Raw genomic sequence first — 24,147 nt, 5'->3', positions numbered from 1 at the left:
CATGAGGGTGCTTGTCCACCTCCATCCCCTCGCTGCATCAACTGTATGGGTGACCACGCCGCTTCCTCTCGAGATTGTCCCGTTTTTAAGGACGAAAAGCTCATCCAGGAAATTAGAGTAAAGGAAAAGGTGTCGACCTTTGCTGCTCGAAAATTATTCGCCGGTCGACAGCCCACCGGCCCTCAGAAAGGAAAATACAGCACTGTCCTTGCTTCTCCTCGGCCAACAAAGGAGGCAGCCACGCAGACTTGCGACCTCACCTTTAGTGCCACGGTCGTCAGATCGGCCAGCGCAAAGATCGCCCGTTCAACCTCACCACTTTCGCCTGCCCACTCTCTGGCTCACCCTTCGTCGAGTTCTGCTAAATCTCGAGCCCAAAAGTCAGACACCAAGACTTCGAAAAAAGAGCATACTCGTGAAGAGTTTTTACATACGGCCACTTCCCAACCATCGGTTCCTCCTTCATCTAAACATCATACTTCCAAGAAGGCTACCAAGAAACCCAGTTCCTCTCCTTCTCCGCCAAGGTGTGTCCCATCTACAGCACCACCTGGCGGAGGTCGCCCTCGGCCGTCTTCTGTGTCGCCGAGGCGCACTGCTGGCGGCCGATCAACCGGCCGGTCGCTGGTGGCAGGAGCTGCTCCTGACCAACCTGTGGATCAGGATCTTCTGCCTTCGGCTGAATGCCATTCCATGCTGTCGGTCGCAAGCTCAGAGCAGTCGTTGAGTTGACGGCGACCTTGGTCACATTCCTCCATTTTCTGTTCACCCTATGTCCATTATCCACTGGAATATCCGCGGTATTCGAGCCAATCGGGATGAATTGCCGATCCTCTTACAATCCTACTCGCCGGTCATCTTCTGTCTTCAGGAGACAAAGCTGCGTCCCCATGACCGCTTTGTTCTCCCTCATTTTCAGTCCGTCCGATATGATCTCCCCTCTGTTGAAGGCACTCCAGCACATGGAGGACTCGTGATTCTTCTCCATGAAACTCTCCATTATCACCCAATCCATTTAAACACTTCCTTCCAAGCTGTCGCCGTCCGTCTTTCCCTTTCCGGATACACGTTCTCTCTTTGTACTGTATACATTCCATCGTCCACACCAATGGCAAGAGCTGATCTCCTTCATCTTCTTGGTCAGCTTCCACCCCCATATTTGCTGGTTGGGGACTTCAATGCCCACCACCCGCTTTGGGGATCTCCACATCCTTGTCCACGTGGCTCACTATTGCTAGACGTCTTCCACCAAGCAGATCTAGTTTGCCTCAACACTGGGGTCCCTACGTTTTTGTCTGCCTCCACGACAAATTTATCTCATTTGGACCTTGCGGTCGGTACTGTTCCGCTAGCTCGGCGCTTCGAATGGTTCGCCCTTGATGATACACACTCAAGTGACCACTTTCCATGTGTCCTTAGACTGCAGCTTCAACAGCCATATATGCGCCCGCGACGCTGGAAGTTTGCCCAAGCCGATTGGACACTTTTTTCGTCTCTAGCGACATTCGATGACTGTCACTTTCCCAGCGTCGACGATGAGGTCACACATATTACCGACGTTATTCTTACAGCTGCGGAACGTTCAATACCACGCACCTCCGAATTGCCCCGGCGCCCTCCAGTTCCTTGGTGGAACGAGGCATGCCGTGATGCACTACGTGAGCGGCGACGTGCTCTCCGCGTTTTCCGCCACCATCCTACTTTGGCCAACTGTATCCGCTATAAGCAGCTCCGAGCGCGATGCCGTCGTGTCATCCGCGATAGCAAGAAGGCAAGCTGGAAATTCTTTATTAGCTCATTTAACACCTTCACTCCCTCCTCGGAAGTTTGGAGTCGGCTTCGACGGTTCTCAGGCGCGCCTAGTTTCTCCCCGGTCTCTGGGCTCACTGTCGCGCATGACACATTAGTGGACCCCGTCGCAATTTCTAACTCGTTGGGTCAGCACTTTGCCGAGATTTCGAGCTCTTCAAATTACCCGCCAGCGTTTCTCCCGAAGAAACGTGCAGCGGAAGTGCGACATCTTGCTTTCTCCTCTCAAAATCGCAAAAGCTACAATACTGTTTTCTCCTTGCGGGAACTCCAGCATGCACTCTCTTCTTCTCGCTCCTCCGCCCCAGGACCGGATGGTATCCATGTCCAAATGTTGCTGCATTTATCAACCCATAGTCTGCGTTACCTCCTTCGCCTTTATAATCGAATTTGGACCGACAGTACTTTTCCAAGGCGATGGCGGGAAGCTATCGTCGTTCCTGTTCCGAAACCTGGTAAGGACAAACATCTCCCCTCTAGCTATCGCCCCATTTCTCTCACGAGTAGTGTCTGTAAGGTTTTGGAGCGTATGGTGAATTACCGTTTAGCATGGTGGCTGGAATCCCGCAGTCTTTTAACACCTGCCCAGTGCGGATTCCGAAAGCATCGTTCTGCAGTTGACCATCTAGTTGCTCTCTCCACTTGTATCATGAACAATTTTCTCCGGAAACGCCAAACGGTAGCAATATTTTTTGATCTGGAGAGAGCATACGATGCCTGTTGGAGGACAGGCATCCTCCGCACACTGTTCTCTTGGGGTTTTCGAGTTCGGCTGCCCATTTTTCTTCGCGAATTTATGGCAGAGCGCACATTTAGGGTGCGGGTGAACACTACTCTCTCCCGCACTTTCTCCCAAGAAAACGGGGTACCCCAGGGCTCCGTGCTGAGTGTTGTACTGTTTGCCATTGCTATAAATCCAATTATGGATTGTCTCCTTCCTGATGTCTCGGGCTCCCTCTTTGTGGATGATTTTGCGATCTACTACAGCTCTCAACGGACCAGCCTTATTGAATAACGTCTTCAAGGATGTCTCGATCGCCTCCACTCTTGGAGCATCGAAACAGGCTTCCGTTTCTCTCCCAGTAAGACCGTTTGTGTTAATTTTTGGCAACGTAAGGAGTTTCTTCCGCCCTCCTTACATCTAGGACCTGTCAACCTTCCGTTTTCAGACGTCGCTAAATTCTTGGGTCTTATGTTTGACAGAAAACTGTGCTGGTCCTCCCACGTTTCCTATCTTTTGGCTCGCTGTCTGCGATCGCTTAACACCCTCCGTGTCCTGAATGGTACCTCCTGGGGAGCGGACAGAGTGGTCCTTCTCCGCCTCTATCGCGCCTTAGTGCGCTCGAAATTGGATTATGGAAGCATAGTCTACTCCTCTGCTCGGCCGTCTATTCTTCGGCGTCTCGACTCTATCCACCACCGTGGATTACGTTTAGTGTCTGGAGCTTTTTACACTAGCCCTGTGGAAAGCCTTTATGCTGAGACTGCTGAACCTCCGCTGTCCAATCGGCGAGCAGTCCTTCTGAGTCGTTATGCTAGCCATCTGTCTTCCATGCCTGCTAATCCAGCCCATGACCTTTTTTTCGACGCCTCCTTTGATGTAGGGTATGCAGGCCGCTCCTCCTCCCTACTACCCCCGGGAGTCCGCTTCCGTCAACTGCTCCATCCTCTTTCCTTCCGCTTTTCTAAAACCTTCTTGACAACTTGGGGTACAGCACCGCCTTGGCTCCGTCCCCGGATCTGCCTGCTCCATGACCTTCGTCGATTTCCCAAGAATGGTACCCCTACACTTGTTTATCGTCGGGCATTTGGTGCTCTATGTGCACAAATGACGGACGCCACATTTATTTACACCGACGGCTCGAAAACATCGTTAGGTGTAGGGAGTGCCTATATTGTTGGTGACACCCCAAATCAATTTCGGCTTCCCGACCAGTGTTCGGTGTATACTGCGGAGCTTTACGCTGTTCTCCATGCTGTCCACTACATCCGCCGCCATCGGCGGATACAGTACGTTATCTGCTCAGATTCTCTCAGCTCCCTCCTCAGTCTCCAAGATCTTTACCCTGTGCACCCTCTGGTCCACCGGATTCAGGACTGTCTGCGCTTGCTCCACCTGGGGGGCATCTCGGTGGCGTTCCTCTGGCTCCCGGGACACGCTGGTATCTGTGGGAATGAGGCGGCCGATATAGCGGCCAAGGCTGCAGTCTCTCTTCCTCGGCCAGCTATTCAGTCGCTTCCCTTCACCGATCTACAGAGCGGTTTATGTCGCAAAGTTGCTCATTTATGGCATGCGCATTGGTCAACACTTCCCCATAATAAATTGCGGGAAGTGAAAGCCCTTCCTTGCGCTTGGACCTCTTCCTCCCGAACGCGTCGTCGGGAGGAGGTGATTTTAGCTAGACTCCGGATAGGGCACTGTCTTTTTAGCCATCGACATCTTTTAAGCGGCGATCCTCCCCCACTCTGTCCCCACTGCTCTCAGCTGTGGACGGTAAGACACCTTTTAATTGAATGCCCCTATTTTAATCCGTTACGCTCCCGTCTACAGCTATCGCCTGATCTCTCGTCGATTTTAGCAGATGACACGCGCTCAGCCGACCGCGTTCTCAAGTTTATTAGTGACAGTGAAATGACGTCAGTCATTTGAGGCCTTTTTTGGGGACAACCAACCCCTTTCTGTAGTGGATTTTTAAGCATTCCTTCTGCTTTTAGTTTCTCCAATTTTATGGCTTTGTTCCCATTGCTGCTGGTTTTCAATTTCGGTTTTTTACTGTTTCCTAAGTCACGGGCTGGGCGCTAATGACCATAGTAGTTTTGCGCCCTAAAACCAAAAACCAATGCACGCAAGGAGTCAGTGGTCACCACCCTGGGGCATCAGGACTCTCAGCAATGGCGATCCTGCCAGGTGGCCTTTGCAGAGGCTGGGTGGCACCTATGAGGAGGGCCCGTGGTCAGAGTGGATGGCATCAGGGCAGATGACATGCCATGAAGTGTAGTACGTCATCTCTTGCTGGTGGTCAATCAACGTCTTAACTTCAATGCTAAGAAATACAACACCAAATTGCCATATTGGCAGCGAAGCTTATTCACCCCGGTACATCATATGTACGAGAGTTGATGGGGAATCTTTCTTGCCAAGAAAGAAAACTAATGGACTACAAGACCCTGGACTGACTGACCTACATTGAGGCTAAAAGAAAATATGAGAGGCTACATCCTGTGCTTATGATGTCAACCTACGCCACCACTACGACAACGGTTCTACCATCTTCCATTCTGCTGCATACAGTTGGCTCTCAGAGCCGTCAGATTCCACCTACCCCCTTGATGGTGGGGGGGGGGGGGCACTTCCCTCCCTGTTGCTCCTGCACAACTTACTTCAGGAGTAACACCACCACCACCACCACCACCACCACCACCACCACCCTCTCCCTCCCCCCCCCCCCCCCCCCCCCAACCATCAGGGATGTCAGTTCCCACTTCTCAACCAGAGAAGCGTAAGTCTTCTTCAGCTCCTCTTGTCAAGAAGGGATCCCTTGGGTCACTTCCTTCCCAGGTTCCTACCAGTGGCAAAGCTGACACCCGCCAGTGGCTGAAGCAACCACAGGTAGCTGAGACTGAATCAGTGAAGCCCTCCAAGCTGGACAAACCTAAGGAGCAGTGAGAGAAAACTGAAAAGAAAAAGACCCCCAAGAATCAAGGCACTGTGGTGACACCCACTCCACCACTACCTACAAACTCTGTGTCTGAGGGTGAGATGGAGATTCTGGTGTCCACTGAGATCTCGCTGGGCCCTCAGACACAATGGATGTTGATTGCACAGGTACTCATCTGGTGGCAGCAGGTGACCCTGAGGCGCAGACTGCCTCATTGAGTGTTTCATGCCTTTCCAGTCTCACAATCATGTAATGCTCCAGTGGAACTGCGGTGATTTTTTGCACCACCTGGCTGAACTATGGCAGCTGTTAAGCTTTACACCTGCTTTCTGCATTGACCTCCAGGAAACCTGGTTCCCGGCAATGCAGACCCCTGCCCTCTGTGGCTATAAGGGATATTACAGGAACCGTAGCGACTATAATAGTGTGTCAGGTGGAGTTTGCGTCTATGTCCTGAACTCGGTATGTAGTGAACTTGTGCCCCTTCAAAGCCCTCTTGAAGCTGTGGCTGTCAGGATAAGGATGACACAGGAAATAACTGTCGGCAATGTATATCTTCCTCCAGATGGTGCAGAACTCCTGAACATATTGGCTGCAATGATTAACTTCCTAAACCTTTCCTACTTCTGGGAGATTTTAACACGTATAACCCCTTGTGGGGTGGCACCATGCTTACTGGCCGAGGTAGGGAGGTTGAAAATTTACTGTCACAACTCGACTTCTGCCTCTTAAATACAGGTGCCCCCACACATTTCAGTGTGTCACATGGCACATATTTGGCCATTGATCTCTTGGTTTGCAGCCTTGGCCTTCTCCCATGTATCCACTGGAGAGTACATGACCTTTGTGGTAGTGACCACTTCCCCATCTTCGTGTCACTCCCCCGGCATCATGCCCACGGATGCCTACACAGATGGGCTTTAAACAAGGCAGACTGGGAAGCCTTCACCTCTGCTGTCACTGCTGAATCTCCTCCACATGGTGTCATTGATGTCATTGAGCAAGTCACTACAACGATTGTTTCTGTGGCGGAAAATCGTGATCCCTCGTTCTTGAGGGTGCCCCTGGCGAAAGACAGTCCCTTGGTGGTTGCCGGAAGTTGTTGAGGCAATGAAAGAGTGTCGGCCAGCTCTACAGCGATATCAGGGTGTATGCGGGGACAAGGAAAAAAAATTCCCGGATTTCTCCCGGATATCCCGTTTAAAAAATATGCTTTTTCCCAGGCGACAATACACTTTTTCTGTGCTAAGTGACAGTAGGTTTTCCGTAGATTTTCCCTCGGAACTGTAAAACTTATCAACCCTTTGAATGGTTAACGTTTTATACAATCGCATAGAACTTCCCGGAAAAAAAAAGAAAAGACGGAACAAAGAAGTTTTGGAAAGACCTTTGATTTGCAGCAACATATACGTTGCATATTTTCGTATTACGAAAGTATAAATTCGAATTGCACCAAACACAGCGCGTTAGTTTCCGGAGCGTTGAAACCGAGGTTGCGATGTCCTTTTGTAAGTGAGTCATATCTCAAGCCGCGAGATCTCGTCAGCCGATGACAGCAGCTATTCAGAGCATAGGACACGTGTTATAGTCAGCCAATAGCAAGATCACTGGCTACATTGCGCGAACACGCAAGAGGAAAAGTTAACAGTTTACATTAATGTACACAGTACCGTATATCTACAAGAAAAGCTAAGCTTTCACATATAATGTTAGTCTCTAAGATAAACATGCTACAACAGAAGCTAAGCTTTCACATGTAATATTGGTCTTTTTTGCGTGTGTTATACTTTAAGACACATCACACAAATGTGCCAGTAAATTTAAAATTACGACATAAATGTCTGGGTTCCAAATTCTTGTAAGTGGCTGGTCCTCAAACTGTTCAGTTTCGAACACTCTGTGATTTAGATATCCATCCCACTTTCTCACACGTAACATAATTCATCTTGCATAAAAAGAAATTTACTTTGAAAGTAACGCTTTTCTAACTACCGTTCGCAATACTATCCGGGGACTGTTAGAAATAGGTTCGATTTACCAGTTGCCAGAGAGCGCCAGAAAATGCATTATTGTGCGTGTGCAACTGCAGTGGTGTAGGAAGCCCGTATGTTCATGTGTATAAAGCACTGAGCTTACATTACACCATGAAAGAAACAGTGCATCAGAGGATACTCCAAAGAGCATCGGAATTTCGTAAACGATACTAAAATGCATAATTCGGCTCGAAGTGCAAATTGGCTTTTTCCAGATTCAGAATGAAGTAGGTCCCATCTGATATTAAGCTTATCAGTGTGGTTTTTGGGATGTAAATTTTCTTGGAGTACCAGTACTCTACGATCTCATTTTTGGTTCTTTATTATGGCATAATGCAGTATATGGCAGAAGATGATAACGTGCACTTGAAATTCAGCGAACAGTTGGAACTAGCCAATACTGTAGAATGAAACACTTCATTTCAAATAAAATGATTGCCTCGGCGGAAAATTAATAAAGCCAAATTTCTTTAGAAAACTTACAAAAATAACTTCACTGTACTGCAAGGCGATTAATACTTGACTGCTGCTAACTTGGAAATAAAATAAAATCAGAAAACTTAAATTAATAATATATTTTTGCCCTCCGTAATTATGTAAATGTATTTTAATTCACTTGATAGCTCCCGGCCACAGAAATCCGTTTTGTTTTCATTTGACGTGGGAGCTGTACACAAAGAGAAGCAGCGAAAACACTTAACGTAAACACGGGTCACGTGGAGGTTAACCCCTCCTCACTAAAATTCAGACAACTCTGTGCAAGCGTGAATCTGGCAGCTAGGGCGTGCGAGAAAAATTTTTCTCGTTTGCATCCGGCTGCTTGCTGCCACTACCGATACAGCTAACAGCCAAACTTCAAGTAGCGGGAGAAGGTACTGCTTAACACGCGAGCCAAATGCGAATGCGCAACAGACCGCTGGCAATTGGTCAAACGAACCTAATGTGAACAGTTGTGACGTCATGCTCATAGCAAGCAGTTTATTGTTACGAAGAATTACAGTCTGCGCCCTACGGCCTTTGACATATTTCTGCTATTTGCAGATGCATGTGCGTGCACGGTTTTTTGTTGTTGTAAACTGCACATTTCCTTTGCCACTAAAGTTTTATTTTTTTCCCTCTCATTTATATTTTATTGCTGCAGTATCATTCTCCAGCAGCAGGATACAATAACATTCTTTGCTAGAGAATCAATTCTGCAGTAAAAATTACAAAAATTTAACTGAAAGCTAAAACAATGAAAAATTCCTGGAATTCCGAAAAATTCCCGGGTTTTTCCCGGTTTTCTCCCAGATGAAAAAATTCCCGGGTTTTTCCCGGTTGTCCCGGGTCGTATACACCCTGGATATAAGTGGCACCCTTCCCTAGAGCACTTAATAGCCTTTAAGCGGCTCCGCACCCACATTCTCCAGCTTATCAAACGATGGAAACAGGAGCGTTGGGAGAGGTATGTGTCGACCATTGGGTGCCATACATCACCATCCCAAGTTTGGATGTCTGGATGAAGATCAGATGTCTTTTTGGGTACCAGACCCCAACAGGTGTCGGCCATCCTGATTTAGGTTTTCCGTGATTTTCCTAAATCGCTCCAGGCAAATGCCGGGATGGTTCCTTTCAAAGGGCATGGCCGACTTCCTTCCCCGTCCTTCCCTAATCTGATGAGAGCAATGACCTTGCTGTCTGGTCTCCTTCCCCAAACAACCCAAAACCCAAACCCAACAGGCATCCCTGGCTTTAACATCAATGATGTGTTATCTACCGATGCAAATGCGATTGCTGAGCACTATGCTCGAGCCTCTGCATTGGAGAATTACTCCCCAGCCTTTTGCACCCTCAAATGGCGGATGGAAAGGAAAGTCCTCGCATTCACTACACACCACAGTGAACCCTGTAATGCCCCAAGTACAGAATGGGAGCTCCTTAGCGCCCTTGCACATTGCCCTGACACAGCTCCTGGTCCGGATCAGATCCACAGTCAGATGATTGAACATCTCTCGTCTGACTACAAGCGACTTCTCCTTGTCACCTTGAACTGGACCTGGTGCAATGGCGCCTTATCCATCGCAATGGCAGGAGAGCACCATCATTCTGGTGCTCAAACCCGGTCAAAACTCGCTTGATGTGGGTAGCTACCGACCCATCATCCTCACCAACTTTCTTTGTAAGCTACTGGAATGTGTGGTGTGTCGGGGGTTGGGTTGGGTTGGGTTGGGTCCATCAGGGTCGCTCTACCACTGATAATCTTGTGATCCTCGAGTCTGCCATCCGAACAGCCTTTTCCAGATGCCAACATCTGGTGGCAGTCTTTTTTTACTTATGTGAAGCATATGACACGACCTGGCGACATCATATCCTTGCCACATTGTATGAGTGGGGTCTCCGGGGAATGCTTCAGATTTTTCTCCAAAACTTCCTGTTGCTCCGTACTTTCCATGTCAAAGTCGGTGCCTCCCATAGTTCCCCCCGTATTCAGGAGAATGGCGTTCCGCAGACTCCGTATTGAGTGTGTCTCTATTTTTACTGGTTATTAACGGTTGAGCAGCAGCTGTAGGGCTGTCGGTCTCACCTTCTCTGTATGTGGATGACTTCTGCATTTCATACTGCTCCTCCATTCTGGAGCTGCTGAGTGGCACCTTCAGGGAGCCATTCACAAGGTGCAGTCATGGGCTCTAGCCCACGGCTTCCAGTTTTTAGCTGCGAAGTTGTCTCGTGCATTTCTGCTGGCGTTGCACCGCTCATTCAGAACCAGAACTTTACCTTACTGATGATCCACTCACTGTAGTGGAGACATATTGATTCTTAGGACTGGTTTTCGACACGTGATTGACTTGGCCACCTCACCTTCTTCAGCTTAAGCGGAATTGGTGGTAGCACTTCAATGCCCTCTGCTGCATGAGCAACACCAACTGGGGTGCAGATTGCTCTACGCTGCTGCAGCTCTGCAGAGCCCTGGTTCAGTGGTGCCTTGACTATGGGAGTCTGGTTTATAGTTCGGCAGTGCCCTCAGCGTTGCATTTACTCGACCCATTGCATGACTGTGGTATTCGCCTAATGACGGGAGCTTTTAGAACAAGTCTGGTGACCAGTGTCCTCCTGGAGGCTGGAGTCCCTCCATTGAAGGTTAGGCATGCACAACTGATCACCAGTTACATTGCACACGTTCATAGTTCTCCTGCACATCCGAATTAACGTCTCCTTTTCCCAACCACGGCGGTTCATCTCCCGCATTGGTGGCCCTGGTCAGGGCTTAAGATTGTGGTTCGCGTCCGGTCCCTTCTGTCTGAACTGGAGTCCATCCTGTTATCACCTCTTCTTGAGGTCCATTCATGTGCACCTCCATGGTGTATGCCTAGGACGCAGATTCTTCTGGACCTTTCACATGGCCCTAAGGACTCTGTTAACCCTGCGGCTCTCCACTATCACTTCCTCTCGATTCTCGACATGTACCAGGGCCGTGAAGTGGTTTACACTGATGACTCGGTGGCTGATGTTCATAGAGGACATATTGAACAGCACACCTTGCCAGATGGCTGCAGTGTTTTCATTGCAGAGCTGGCAGCCATATCTCTTGCTCTTGATCATGTCCGCTCATACCCTGGCGAGTTATTTCACCTGTGTACCGACTCCTTGAGCAGCCTACAAGCTATCGACCAGTGCTACCCTCGCCATCCTTTGGTAGCCTCCATTCAGGAGTCCATCTATATGCCGTGGAATGGTCCCTTCGTTCAGTGATGGTTGTGTGGACCCCAGGACACGTTGGAATCCCAGACAACAAACTTGCCGACAGGCTGGCCAAACAGGCTACGCAGAAAACGCTTCTGCAGATGGGCATCTCTGAAACTGACCTGTGTTCTTTCTTACGCTGCAGGGTTTTTCGACTTTGGGAGATGGAATGGCTTAACAGTACGCAGTAGAAGCTGTGTGTCATTAAGGAGACTACGAATGTGTGCAAGTCTTCCATGCGGTCCTCTCACAGGGAATCGGTTATCCTCTGCTGGCTCCGAATTGGCCATACGTGGCTAACGCATGGTTACCTCCTATGTTGCGAGGACCCACCTCGGTGTCGCTGTGGCTCACAAGTGACGGTCATCCACCTCTTGCTGGACTGCCCACTTTAAGCCACTCTGCATTGTACTTTTAACTTTCCCACCGTCACACCTTCGGTGTTGGATGGCAATGCCTCAACAGCAGCTTTAGTTTTATGTTTTCATGAAGGTGGGTTTTACCATTTGATCTAAGCTTTAGTGAATGTCCTTTGTCCCTCTGTGTCCTCCATCCTAGTGCCTTTAGGGTGGAGGTTTTAATGTGTTGGAGAGTGGCTGACTTCTCCTTTTTATTCTCATGGTCAGCCAGCCATGGTAATCTGCTCTCTTGTTGTAATCTCTTCTCCATTTTTCTTGCCTCTCTCTGTGGTTTTCTTGTCAGATTTTGTCCATTTTAGTGGTCAGCCAGCCATGGTAATCTGCTCTCTTGTTGTAATCTCTTCTCCATTTTTCTTGCCTCTCTCTGTGGTTTTCTTGTCAGATTTTGTCCATTTTAGTGTTTGTTGCCCTTCTGTCATTCCTGTGGTTTTCTCCTTTTTTCCAGCTGTGTTTTGTATGTCTCGATTATTTTACTCCCACCCTTGTGGAATTATTTTGATCAGAAAGAGGGTCCGATGACCTGGCAGTTCGGTCCCCCCCCCCCCCCCCCCCCCTTTTAAACCAACCAACCAAATGTACTGCAGCAGAACTGTGTCAGCAGGAAACTCTGAACATTTACTCTCTTCTGACAGTGCACCACTCTTGTTATACGAATTTCTTAGTATGGGATGATGTGTATCTTACTGTCGAAGTCCCTACTACATACTTGTTAATTGCATAAGCACCCAGGTAAGGTCCCAGAGTGTCTTTCATTATTGGTGACAATGTGAATATAATGATAGGAACAGAAAGTTGGTTTAAACCAGGGGTTCTCAACAAAATTTTCTCGAGGACCCCCTCATCGAGAATGATTGGTACCTTGTCATGTCACAGTATCAAGTACCTAAAAAAAAGCCAAATTAAGAGTCTTTTTATACGTTTTCTATTTTTGGTTCTCAGAAAAAACAGACATATTCATTATTGAAAAAATATTGAGCTTAAGAGGTAGCACGCGCAGTCTAAGGGCATACAGCAGAACTATTTCCCTTTATCTAATTCTAGTTTTGCGCTAGGTGTGCTAGTGTCAGTTGGCTCTAGGAAGACACTAGACGCAGAAGTTAGCGTTCGCTAAAGCTCTGCTCATGCGGGAAATGGCCAAAACAAAAAATCTGTTATCACACGAAATATATTTAATATACTTCTTATTCTAATAGCATCTTGTGGACCCCTCTGGCATAGCTCGTGGACCCCTGGGGGTCGAGGACCACCTGTTGGGAACCACTGGTTTAAACCATTTAAATGCAGCTTTCTAAATTTTTTCTTTATTATTTCGCAAACCACAGCATCTAGCAAAAATGTTTCACATACAAAACTAAACTGTGTTAAATTTCCTACAGAAAAGGTCCTTTTCATTTTTTTTTTTTTTTTTTCATGGGGTAATAGTTCCCCAAAAATCACACGAGTATTAAAAATAGTGTTTTAATGGTATAAAATTAATGTATATTGTTAAATGACCTGGGTTAAGACCAAATATTAAATGTTTGTACCACAGATAAGTGCCTTAGAATGTTACTGAGAGATAAATTGTGTTCTGAGTGTGTAACTGTGTGGAAAGGTGGTGGTGGTGGTGGTGGTGGTGGTGGTGGTGGTGGTGGTGGTGGTGGTTAGAAGCATGAGGGAAGGTAGGTCCACTGGATTGTGGTCATTGCACTTCTTCATAGGTCTACAAAATGAAGAGCAAACAGGCAGTTCACCATTCTCTCTACTGCACTGTCACAAAAAGCAACTATAGGATGTTTCACAAAGTTAAACTGTCCTTTCCAAAGCTTGTCTTGTGAATCCACTGGGTATGCAGAGGGCAGATACACTCGGGAGATTTTTATTTTCCACAAAGTGAGTTAGCACTACTTGGAATAAAGATGTGAATTACTAATAATAGTAGCGCAAGAAATGCATATGAACAGAATCTATGTAAATCTGTGCATACTGTTCGGCAATGCTAGAGGGAAATTGTTTCTTTGTCATTCTGTAAAGCAGCTGTAGCGTTATTCTGGGAGAGGTGACTTTCCCCACCATGAGTGCTGCTTGCTTTTCAGTTTGCAGACATGCTATGCCTCCACAACATTTTCTGTCCAGTTCTCTCATATGAGTAGACAAATTGTTAAATGAGCTATTATGTAAAAAAGGTCAACAGCTGGAGCTGTCAACTGTCTCCCACACTGTGTCACCATGTGTAACACACTGCCAATATGTATTTGACTGTGTTGATTTCATTGTCTCTGCTATCAATGGCTGGAATACTTTTTGTAGCTTGAAAGTAGCAAATGCATCACACCAGCCTCAGCTCATCCAACATCTGAAGAGACCCAGAGGCTTTAATTGGCTCCTTCTGTAATGTTAGGTCACCTGTATACCGCACATCCCTTAATGCAGCAGGTCCAGGAAAACTGTCACTTGCTGACTCTTAGTGGAGCCAGTGTGATGTTTCTGTGGGTTCCTGGTCATGTCTGTCTGCCAGGAAACGAGGCTTCTGATGCTGCTGCTGCCAAGGCTGTAGTCCTAGTACCTCAGCCCGCGAGTTTCTGTATTCCCGCAGATAATCTCTGTGTTGCCATCTGTCAGGAGGTGGTGTCCCTTTGGAATCGCCAATGGTCCTCCCTTCATGGGAATAAGCTCCGGCGTATTAAGCCTCTCCCGGTGGCTTGGGGATCTCCTCTTGGCCCTCCAACCGGGAGGTCTTTTTAAGCAAGCTGTGTATTGGGCACTGCCTTTTTAACTATCACTCATTTGATAAGTGATGCTAACCCACCTCTTTGTACACATTGCGCCCAAATTTTAACTGTCCCCCACATTCTGATGGAATGCCCTTTTTTTTTTTAAACTGTTGGCATTCCCGCTTGGATTTGCCATCTGAGTTATCGGTCGTTTTAGCAAATCAGTATGGCGCTTTTTAACTCCTGTCTGTCTTCGTGTTCTGTAGTTTTGACTTGGGCTCGTATGACCTCAGTTGTTTTTGCGGCCTAAAGCAAAACGAAACCAAACCAAACCAAACCAAACCAAACCAAACCAAACCAATCATCTAGGTGTTAAGAAATTTAAGATATTTCAACACAAGTCAAGCAATGGATTACAGCAGATTATTGTGATAGATTTACCCATGATAAGTTCTATTCCATCAGACGTAATATTGACACCTACCTTCCGTAATATACTGTGGATGTGTGATTAGTGGCTCCACTCACTACAGCCCACTCTGCAAGTGTCAGCAGTTGCAGAAGGGAACAGATTTCTGCAGCCTTATGAGCAATGCAGTTAATGAGAGCAGCACAGTAAGTTTCCAGTCATTCATTATTTCACGCAAAGTGACTACACCATGGTTCCATGGCCTTACAATATGCTGTTAATGACAGACGGCAACTAGATGCCAAACTGACCAATCCAGTCCACTTTCCTGCCAACACTGCATATGTCATTGACATCATCACACCTACAGACCAAACACTTTTCAGCAGTTGTTTATAGGAACATATTTTACTTAAAACTTTACTCAACAACTGCAAATAAATACTCACTTATTAAACTGAAAATAACTCCACTATTCTAAACATGGTTTCAAAGAAGTTATTTTGTCTACATATGGGAGAGAACTGGACAGGGAATGCTGGGGAGATAGTATGTCTGTAAACAGAAAAGTGAGCAGCATTTGTGGTGGGGAAAGTCACCTTTCTCAGAAGAACGCTACAGCTGTGGGATATAGAGGCTAAGAATCAATCTACCCATAGCAGTGTACAAAAGTGTGCAGAGATTTACATAGAATCTAGTCACATATTTTTCTTCTGGTTGTATTGTTAGCAACTGATCTCCATTCAATGTTGTGTTAACATACTTTATGGAAAATAAACATCTTAGTCCAGTCAAATTGCAGATATACCTTGCAAAAGGTGGGGTAGAAGAGTTTATTTTTTCAACTCGTTCATATGGTTGGAAAGATTAGAAAACCGAGTTTTGCCAACAAAATTTTGCTTGGGAAAACTTTCTGCAGTCAAAAAACTTGGAAAATTTTGGCCTTTTTCAGTTTTTTTCAAAATATCTCAGTTTAATTTGCTCCTATCGCTTTAACGTCTTGTTTCTTTTTTAAAGAGCACAAAATTCTCTACAAATCTGATTCTTTTCATTTTTTCTACTCCCAATATCTAAGGCGCTACAGCGCCTAAAAGAATACCAATTTTTCAAATTTTGAGCATAGTGGCAAGATACCTTATTTTTGAACACTATTTTTTCTGTTTCTGTTTGTGTAGTATAAATACATTATACATCATGTTAAATGTTGGAATTTACCACCTCACTTTCAGGTATTCAATTTCTCTGTATGCAACATGAGGATTCCTGGGCACCCAACTATTGTGATTCTACATCACTACCTGAAGTTCACTATGGGCCACCTCAGCCCTGGTATTTGTAAAACTATAAATATAAAAATACATCACACACACACACAATAAATTGTCTCAGGAAACTGAACTATTATTAGCTGCAATAGGCAACCTAATTAGGTAGGTAATTATTCTTGTGTATAAAAGCCACACAGTTGACATTAAAAATAAGTAGCTTTATTACAATTAAAATGCATTGTCAGTTACTAAAAAATGTTGACAGTTCTAGGTGTGTAATACTTGTAATACCGCACTTTAGCGCACTTGAGACCGATATGAGCATCACTTCCAACGTTTTGATGGGCCAGGTTCCTCAGTGTCACCAGAAATACCTTGAGTTACGGATTCAGGGTCTGTACATAGAGTTGATCCCAGATTGACCTCTTCTTTAAACAGCGAGTCAGCCTCAGCAAGTTCGTTGATTTTGTCAGCGGTTTCCTCAACATCCTTCATAACATCTTCTTCACTGTCTTCATATCAAAATTTTGGCACATTTTCACAGTTGACCCCAATACAATTTCTTGCAAATTGAAGAACATTTCAAACCCGCTTTTCTGCAGGAGCACGCTCCGCCACAGTTCAGCTTGCATGAGCATGAAACAATGTGAAGAAGTGCTTCAGGTGCTGGATCTTGGCTCATTGTAATGGGTATTGGACAGTGGTCACTGTGATTCCAGCCCCATTTCTCAGGAGGTTTCCAGTTTCCCAGCCAACTTTGGACTTGTTGGTAAGTCCACAATGAATGATGTTGTGCAGCATCTTGTGTAGGTGGCAACCGTGCAAGATTCAGTTTGCTTTTTGTGGCAGGCTTGGCGAATAGCTGGTACCGCAAATGGTCTAGTGTGTGGGAACTGCTGACACCTCCACTATACAATGCCATAGTAACCTGTTCTCCTGCTGTTATTATTTCTTCACGAGTAGCATGTGGTTTATCGAACGTGCAAAGCGCTGAGGTTAGGTGTTCATTTTTCACAACAATATTGCAGCACTTAATTTTTCCTTGACCAAAGAAAGTGGTTGTTGTATCACATCCACTAAAGGTGTAAGTGAACAGAATATATTCACTGTCAAACTTGTAAGCTGCAGTGGAAAACCACTTGTCTTCTGCACTTCCTCTTCCTGGCTTTAAGAAAAATAAGTTTTCAATGCCTTGCCCCAAACCGGCCATGAGCACAAGCAGGTCAACATCTTTGGTTCTTGAAATGGCAGATGTTACAATAATAACGTCAGCATCTTCTTGTGCCTGGAGCAATTCAATGCTACACTCCAGAAATTCCTTTTTAAGAAGTGTGATCAAATGCATCTTGTTTCGTTTGCTGTACAAGAACTTGTCCTCAGGGACTTGGTTCACCATCTCTGATTCAACCACAACGTCAACCGAAGCATGTTTTTTGGACCTACGAATCCTCTCGGCACTCTTTGAGCTACATTTGTCTCCCTCTCATGGGTACCCATGAAATACAATAGTAAATTGAGATCCAAAACGACGTTGCAGGTAAGAAACATAGCTTTGGGCTATTGACTTGAAGCAAACATTTCGAGTCCAAGTCACTTTGTGGATAAGGTACCCTCCATCAATGACAAAAAATTTATTCGGTCCACCTGACTTCGCATCTTCGACTGAAATGAAGGCCAGAGAATAAATATGCTTTTGTCCGCTAAAGAACAATTCCTACATACTTTTTCTTATAACTGATCATTAACGTCAATCAACTGTAGAAAACGTATGGCACCTGCATGCAATCGTATTACATATTGTAACACAAATAAACTTCACGCAATCCGACGTGAATGTGTTCGTAGTTACTGAATATGATGCTGTTTGTCCTGGCCCTGCATCAGAGTGAGATGGTAAATTCCAATGAATAACATGATAATTAATATGTTTATACTACACAAATAGAAACTGAAATAACAGTGTTCAAAAATTAGGTAATTTGCCACTTTGCATGAAAATTTGAAAAAAATGGTATTTTTTGACATGCTGTAGCACATTAGATACTGGGAGTAGAAAAAAATGGTAAGAATCAAATTTGTAGAGAATTTTGTGCTCTTTAAAAAAGAAAATAGTCGTTAAAGCGATAGGAGCAAATGAAACTGAGATATTTTGAAAAAACTGAAAAAAGGCCGAAATTTTCCAAGTTTTTTGACTGCAGAAAGTTTTCCCAAGAGAAATTTTGTTGGCAAAACTTGGTTTTCTAGCCTTTCCAACAATATGAAAAAGTTAAAAAAATAAAATCTTCTACCCCACCTTTTGCAAGGTACAGGCTTTTATTCTGACAGTTTCACTGGACTGTCTCCCCACCAGGAATGTTTGTGCACTACATCGCCAGTGATTCATAAGGCTAGCTGCGGAAGGAGCAGTATAACTTTGTGACATACCATTTAGTTGCTTTTTGTGATGTAGTGCAGTAGAGAGATTGGGAAATAGCCTGCTCTCTCCTAAGTTTGCAGGCATATGGAGGAGGAAAGTGCATGCCCACAGTCTGGCAAACTATTTTCACTCACTTCTAACCTCGATTTCCACCTTTCTATCCTATTACACTCCAAAAGCTTAATTTATCTCTTAATATGATCCTACTGTGCTTAGATGTGGTACATAAATTTTGTACTATTAAAACACTGTTTCTAAAAACATGCTATTTTCCCACCCCATGCAACGTGAAAACTATCAGTCCTAGAGAAAAAAATGAATGGTACTTTTCTTGTATAAAATTTAGTGCAGTTTAATTTCATGCTAGGAAACCTTTCCACTAGATGCTGCAGTTATTGAGATAGTCAAGAAAAGGCTAAGAGTAACCTTTAGATGCACCTCCCCCTCTACCCCTACATTCACACCCCATCAATCGGGATTTTTAGTATGTTGTTCATGACACTCCTCCCTATCACTGTACAAAAAAATTTTAACTGCACCAATTTTTTCCATCAGGTCAGCATTTTTTGGTTGTCGTTGAGTCTGCTATTGGCCATTTACATCAAGTATTGACTTGGTGAAACACTTCAGAGAGAGCGGGTAAAGTCTCTGATTGCTGGGAGACACTTGCGTTTAAAACAAGAACCACTGACAAAGAATCCTGTGATGTGATCTTAAACTTATTTTCTAGAAAACTCTTTAGAGCGGTAGAGGGGTTGTGAGATGGCTCAGTTGTGGAGACGGGAGGGGGGGGGGATTCTTGATTCACTGAATGTAGGTTGTTGTTGTTTCCAGAATGAATTTTCGCTCTGCTGCGTAGAGTGCACTGTTTTGAAATGTAAAACTTTAGTGGTTGGGGAGAGGTAATGTGGATTGTCCAGATCTGTAATAATTATTGTTTTACCTTGTCTCCCCAATAATGTACAACAATGCAAGTGGGGCTGCGATGGGTATTCTCTCTTCATGTTGACTTCATCTCTGATAAGCTCCATTTAAAAATGCAAGTCCTCATTGCATCGGGAGAAGGAAATTAGGATGTAGCTCGGTAGTAGAATAAAAACTTGCAACTTCCACTTATTATAACTTTTACTTTACACAGTACTGAAGTAATGCAGTTAGATGCATCTTTCATGCACCAGCTCAAAAGACTGACAGACACAGAGAATTGTGGAAAAGAAAAAAACAAAATGAGGTACATAAGAAAAATGATAGTTTTGTTCTTCAATTTCCTGTCAGCATAGATGTAATCATACCTCCCTACGATATCTTTGCTGGATGAGGATAGGACATCTACATGTGTAGGTCATTTGAAGAAGTTACACAGAACCTTTGCCGTTCATAGGAAAATGCTAACAGTCTGCTAGGTTGTGGCTAAGCCATTTCTCCTCAGTATCCTTTTTTCCTAGTCCCACTAGATATGCAGGAAAACTTCTTTGAAATTTGGGAAAGTCAGTAGAGCATTTTCCTGTGAAAGGCAAACGTTCAAAGTCATGGTCTGGCACAGTTTTAATCTAACAGATGTTTTGTTATTACTGTTATAGTTCACCTCTTGTACAAAGCCACTAACGCTCACAAATGAATTTTGTTTTTTGTGTATATTATATGTAAACTAACTTCCTGTTGGTGCAGTCTTCTAACCTCGGCCTGTTTGTTCTCAGTCATGAGCGAGGACAGCGAGTCGCAGACAAAATTGCCGAGAATTTCAGCTCAGCTTGTCTTGTTGTTGTAAGTATTTATACATGCAGCATTGCATTCCCATGAGGAAAGTTGCGTTTCAAAAGAGAAAATATAGTTCACCAGACTCAGGAATCTTGTCTGCATTTCTATTTTTTAATGAAATATTTCAAAATGAGTGATACCAACTGAAAGTATGATATTATTGAGAATACGCACTTGTAACCCTTCAGCTACTAATGGAAGCTTATTTCAGACTTAATGAGTATTTTATAAATTTGAATCATGTTATTTGTATTTCATAGATCCCATGGAGAGGAGTCTCAGGGGCATGGAAAGTAGTCAAAAATGTACATGTAATTCAGCTTAAGTGCAATACTATTTAATAACTGAAATTGCCATATTATTCATAAGGCATTTGATATGCTCTGGCATGTTGTTGAATAGATATGTAGCCATGTATAAGACTCCTTTGTTCTATTGTTTACTTCTTGTGTCTTCGTGGGGGGTTTGTTTTTGGTGCTAGTGTTAGTCATGTGTTCAACATTTCTTAAAGTTACATGTATTTTGTGCTCAACTGAAACTCCCAAACTATCACCCCAAAATAATTTCTTGAGACATTCACATATGAGGAACTATGTTTTATAGTACTGTAAAATTGGTATTAGCTGAGATCTATTATGGGCAGACACTTTTGAAGACGTCAGGAAAGGGATGTGATAGAAAGTGAATTTGGTAGCCATATATCATTTCAAAATAAAATTTATGGTAATTAAATACAGATATGCTGGTGAGCTTTTGACTTTCACCTGCTTTATTTCTTCATTGATTGTCCTCGGTGCCGACTTACTGTATTGCTACTACAGCTGTAAAATGAATGTGTGGAATTCGAACACTGACTACTTCAAATGATGTAGCTGACAGGTGCACATTTGCATTACACAGTTCTCTACTTTCACTGTTCAAACCCCCCACCCCCACCCCCCCATAATACACAGTTATAGGGCCAGTGCACTACTGTGTAACTTTTGATAAGTCTCATTAATAGGTTGCAAGCAGAAGTCAACATACTGCTACGATAGTTTACTGTTGAACATCTACGAGCAGTAAAAACCTAACCACACAGTTCTTGCGGCATAATACGGTATGTGTTGAACAGACACTGTTATTGTTTTAGCACATGGTCTATTACACGTATTTCACAGTTAAGTGGGTGCATTGTTGTTGCTATAACCAACACTGGTTCCTCGTCTGAAACTTGGCCGTGGACTGACTGTCTCGGAACCAAAAATTGGGCCCTTATATATCATCAGAATAATAGGCACTGAAACTACATATTGTTCAATGTTTAATTTACAGATATTACCGTTAAAACATACCTCATTCAATGAACTGAATCTATCAAAAAATTCGTTCTTTTTAACAGTTTCCTGTACTACTAGGATTTAGCCGAATTATTTGTTTAAATGATGAAATTAACATATATAATTATAAAAACAATACTTCTGACAAAATTGGTCATTACTTTGGAATTAATTAAGGGCTTGCTTTGCTAACATGTTTCCGAATAGAGCCAAATAAATACTTAAAGAATGCTATTAGTTGTTCCTCCAAATGTTTATAATTATTATAGAATTTATATTTGTTTATAAGTCAACAATAGAATTGAATTTATGAAACAATTACTAATTTCACTCTATAACAAAAGATACTAACTAGGAATAGTCAAAATAAGACATAAAACTAAGCACAAAATTATATAAAGTGCTATATGCTTAAAAACTGAGGGTCAACCTGTCTCTTTTATGAAAATGCAGATTATACTCATGTATGTTAATAGTAATTAGTCAAGAATAAAAAAAAATGAATTTTAAGGAGGCAGATGGCAAAACAAGAGGGAAAGTGAAATTGTCCCAGCATGCTTCATCACAATCTGAGTGACAGATTGCAATTTGAACAGGACCCAAATAATGAATTCCCTTTTTTGAAGATGCAGTTGAATATTTTTACTCTTGGTGTGTTCAGTAAATGGAAAAAAAATTGTTGGTCTCCTTAAACTTGTAGGCATTATCATTTTGAATAATTTCTTGAATATATGCTTATCTCTCAAGATAATCACTTCTTGGAAGTACATTTGCAGCTGAACTTTCAATGACTGGAGAAAACTTCTTTCATGATCTGAGAAAACAAAACACCAGTGTAAATTTATAGCATTCTTTGTTATAAGCTATTGTAACTTACCTTACGTATAATGAATAAATGAGATTATTCAGCTTCACAATGTGATAGAATTGTCTACAAGGACTCTGCAAGTGGTTGTACAGTGCATGCAGAGGGTACATCATACCAATAATATATATATTTTCTAAGCTGTTCCTTTTGTGTATTTAGTGGGAAGGAAAACTTACTGTTTATTTACCTCTATAGTTGCCTTACGCTCACTTACCTTATTCTCATCATCCTTACCCAAGATTGGTGGCAGCATAATAAGCACTCTCTCGTCCTTGAACATATGTTCCCTAAATTTCTCAAACAGGAAGTTGTGAGATCTAAGTTTCCTGAAATTTTGTGTTTCACTTTCATATCAGCTGTATTGACTTGTTAGGGTCCTAACAGTGCACAGTATCTATATGTTCCAAAAAGCTAAGTGCAAAAACTTGATTTTTCAGGGAATTGTATCTCAGGTACTTTCAGTCAGAGATAAGGGGTGAAGAGGTTTGGATAGCCCTTGGCCTAGTGATCATTTGTATTCCTATTGGAAGAACGGGTATGCTGTAGCTGTCCTACTGTACAGGGTCAAAATTTAAATGTTCACACTTCCTAGAGTGCAGCCAAATTGAGCTAATTGGTTGGGTCTTTTCCATTGGGTGTGGTGTAAGGTGGGGTTTAGGTGGCATATAAAAAGCACAATCGGTTAATGAGCGGTTTTCAAGAACACCAGTTTTTACCCTTTTTTTGCACTGTGGGCAGCAATAATGCAAATAACTAACCATAGCAAATGGCTCAAAATTTAATTGTTTATTCCTTAGATGTTTATCTAGAAGCACCATTTTCCTATTTCCGAAAATCTTTCTCTGTTATCAAGATACACCCAAAAAACCATGATTTTTTGGTACCAGAAATGCCAGGTGTGCAGGTGGTTACTTCTGTAATTTCTATTCCTAGCAAATCATTGAAATCTCTGCCACATTTTGTTAAGGAGATGTTATCAGTTAATCCTGATACTTTTTTCAATATCTTTATCTGTCACTGTGATCCAGAGGTTCAAAGTTACCGTTCTTAGCCATGTAATACCCAGCCTGAGGCATAAACGTAGTTTCAACCACCATAGCAAATTTTTTTCATATGAATTTCTTTGTACTTGCAAATCAACAACAGATTTTTAAAGACCTAATATAATAAAATTTTTGAGACATTGGAGTCTCTTCATTACCCCATTTTTTTGTCTACCGTAGGAGTAGATTAAAAATAATTTTTTTATATAAAGTTGTTTAAAGTGAACTGGGGTTGTTTGGGAGACAATTTTGTTTTAACCTTATATTTTTGTTTATACGTGTTGAAGTTTATAAATAATGTGTCAAAATATTACTGACCTATAGAATTAGTTTATATAACCAGCACACCTTGCTGTAGCGGGAAAAAGAAGAGAACCGACCGAAGAATGGTCCTATTGGAGTGCTAAAAAGATAACTAAATCCTCTGACAGAAAAGTGGGGAACCAGCTGCCTCAGTCCATTCACCTTCCTCACCAGATATTTTGCCATGCAAGCATATTCATCTTTTTTTGGCTGCAAGATAATAGCAGAGAGACAGTGACAGTGGAAGAGGGGGAGAGGGAGGGGGAGGGAGGGAGAGGAAGAGGAGACAGTGATGGCGAGAGGGGGAAATGGTAGTGAAAGAGAGAGGGATGAATGAAGACAATAGCATTGGGGGCCAAAGACAGACATAGTGATGGCCAGTGAGAGACAGAAAAGATAAAGATGGATGGACATAGTAACACAGGGCGCA

At 43.6% G+C, this 24,147-nt stretch overlaps 1 protein-coding gene across 1 annotated transcript in view; it reads left to right on the top strand.

Annotated features, from left to right (window-relative positions):
• The window catches only part of LOC126251458 (ER membrane protein complex subunit 8), a 56,045-nt gene that overhangs the window by 19,901 nt on the left and 11,997 nt on the right, over positions 1 to 24,147 (top strand). The window contains exon 3 of the mRNA XM_049951889.1: positions 20,124 to 20,190. Within this exon, the coding sequence (XP_049807846.1) occupies positions 20,124 to 20,190 (67 nt within the window). The remainder of the gene's footprint in view (positions 1 to 20,123; positions 20,191 to 24,147) is intronic.

The sequence above is a fragment of the Schistocerca nitens genome, chromosome 4 (genome assembly GCF_023898315.1).
Source record: "Schistocerca nitens isolate TAMUIC-IGC-003100 chromosome 4, iqSchNite1.1, whole genome shotgun sequence".
In the NCBI taxonomy this organism is placed as follows: Eukaryota; Metazoa; Arthropoda; class Insecta; order Orthoptera; family Acrididae; genus Schistocerca; species Schistocerca nitens.
The sequence above is the reverse complement of the archived record's forward strand: the minus strand, read 5'-3'. Positions and strand labels throughout refer to the sequence as shown.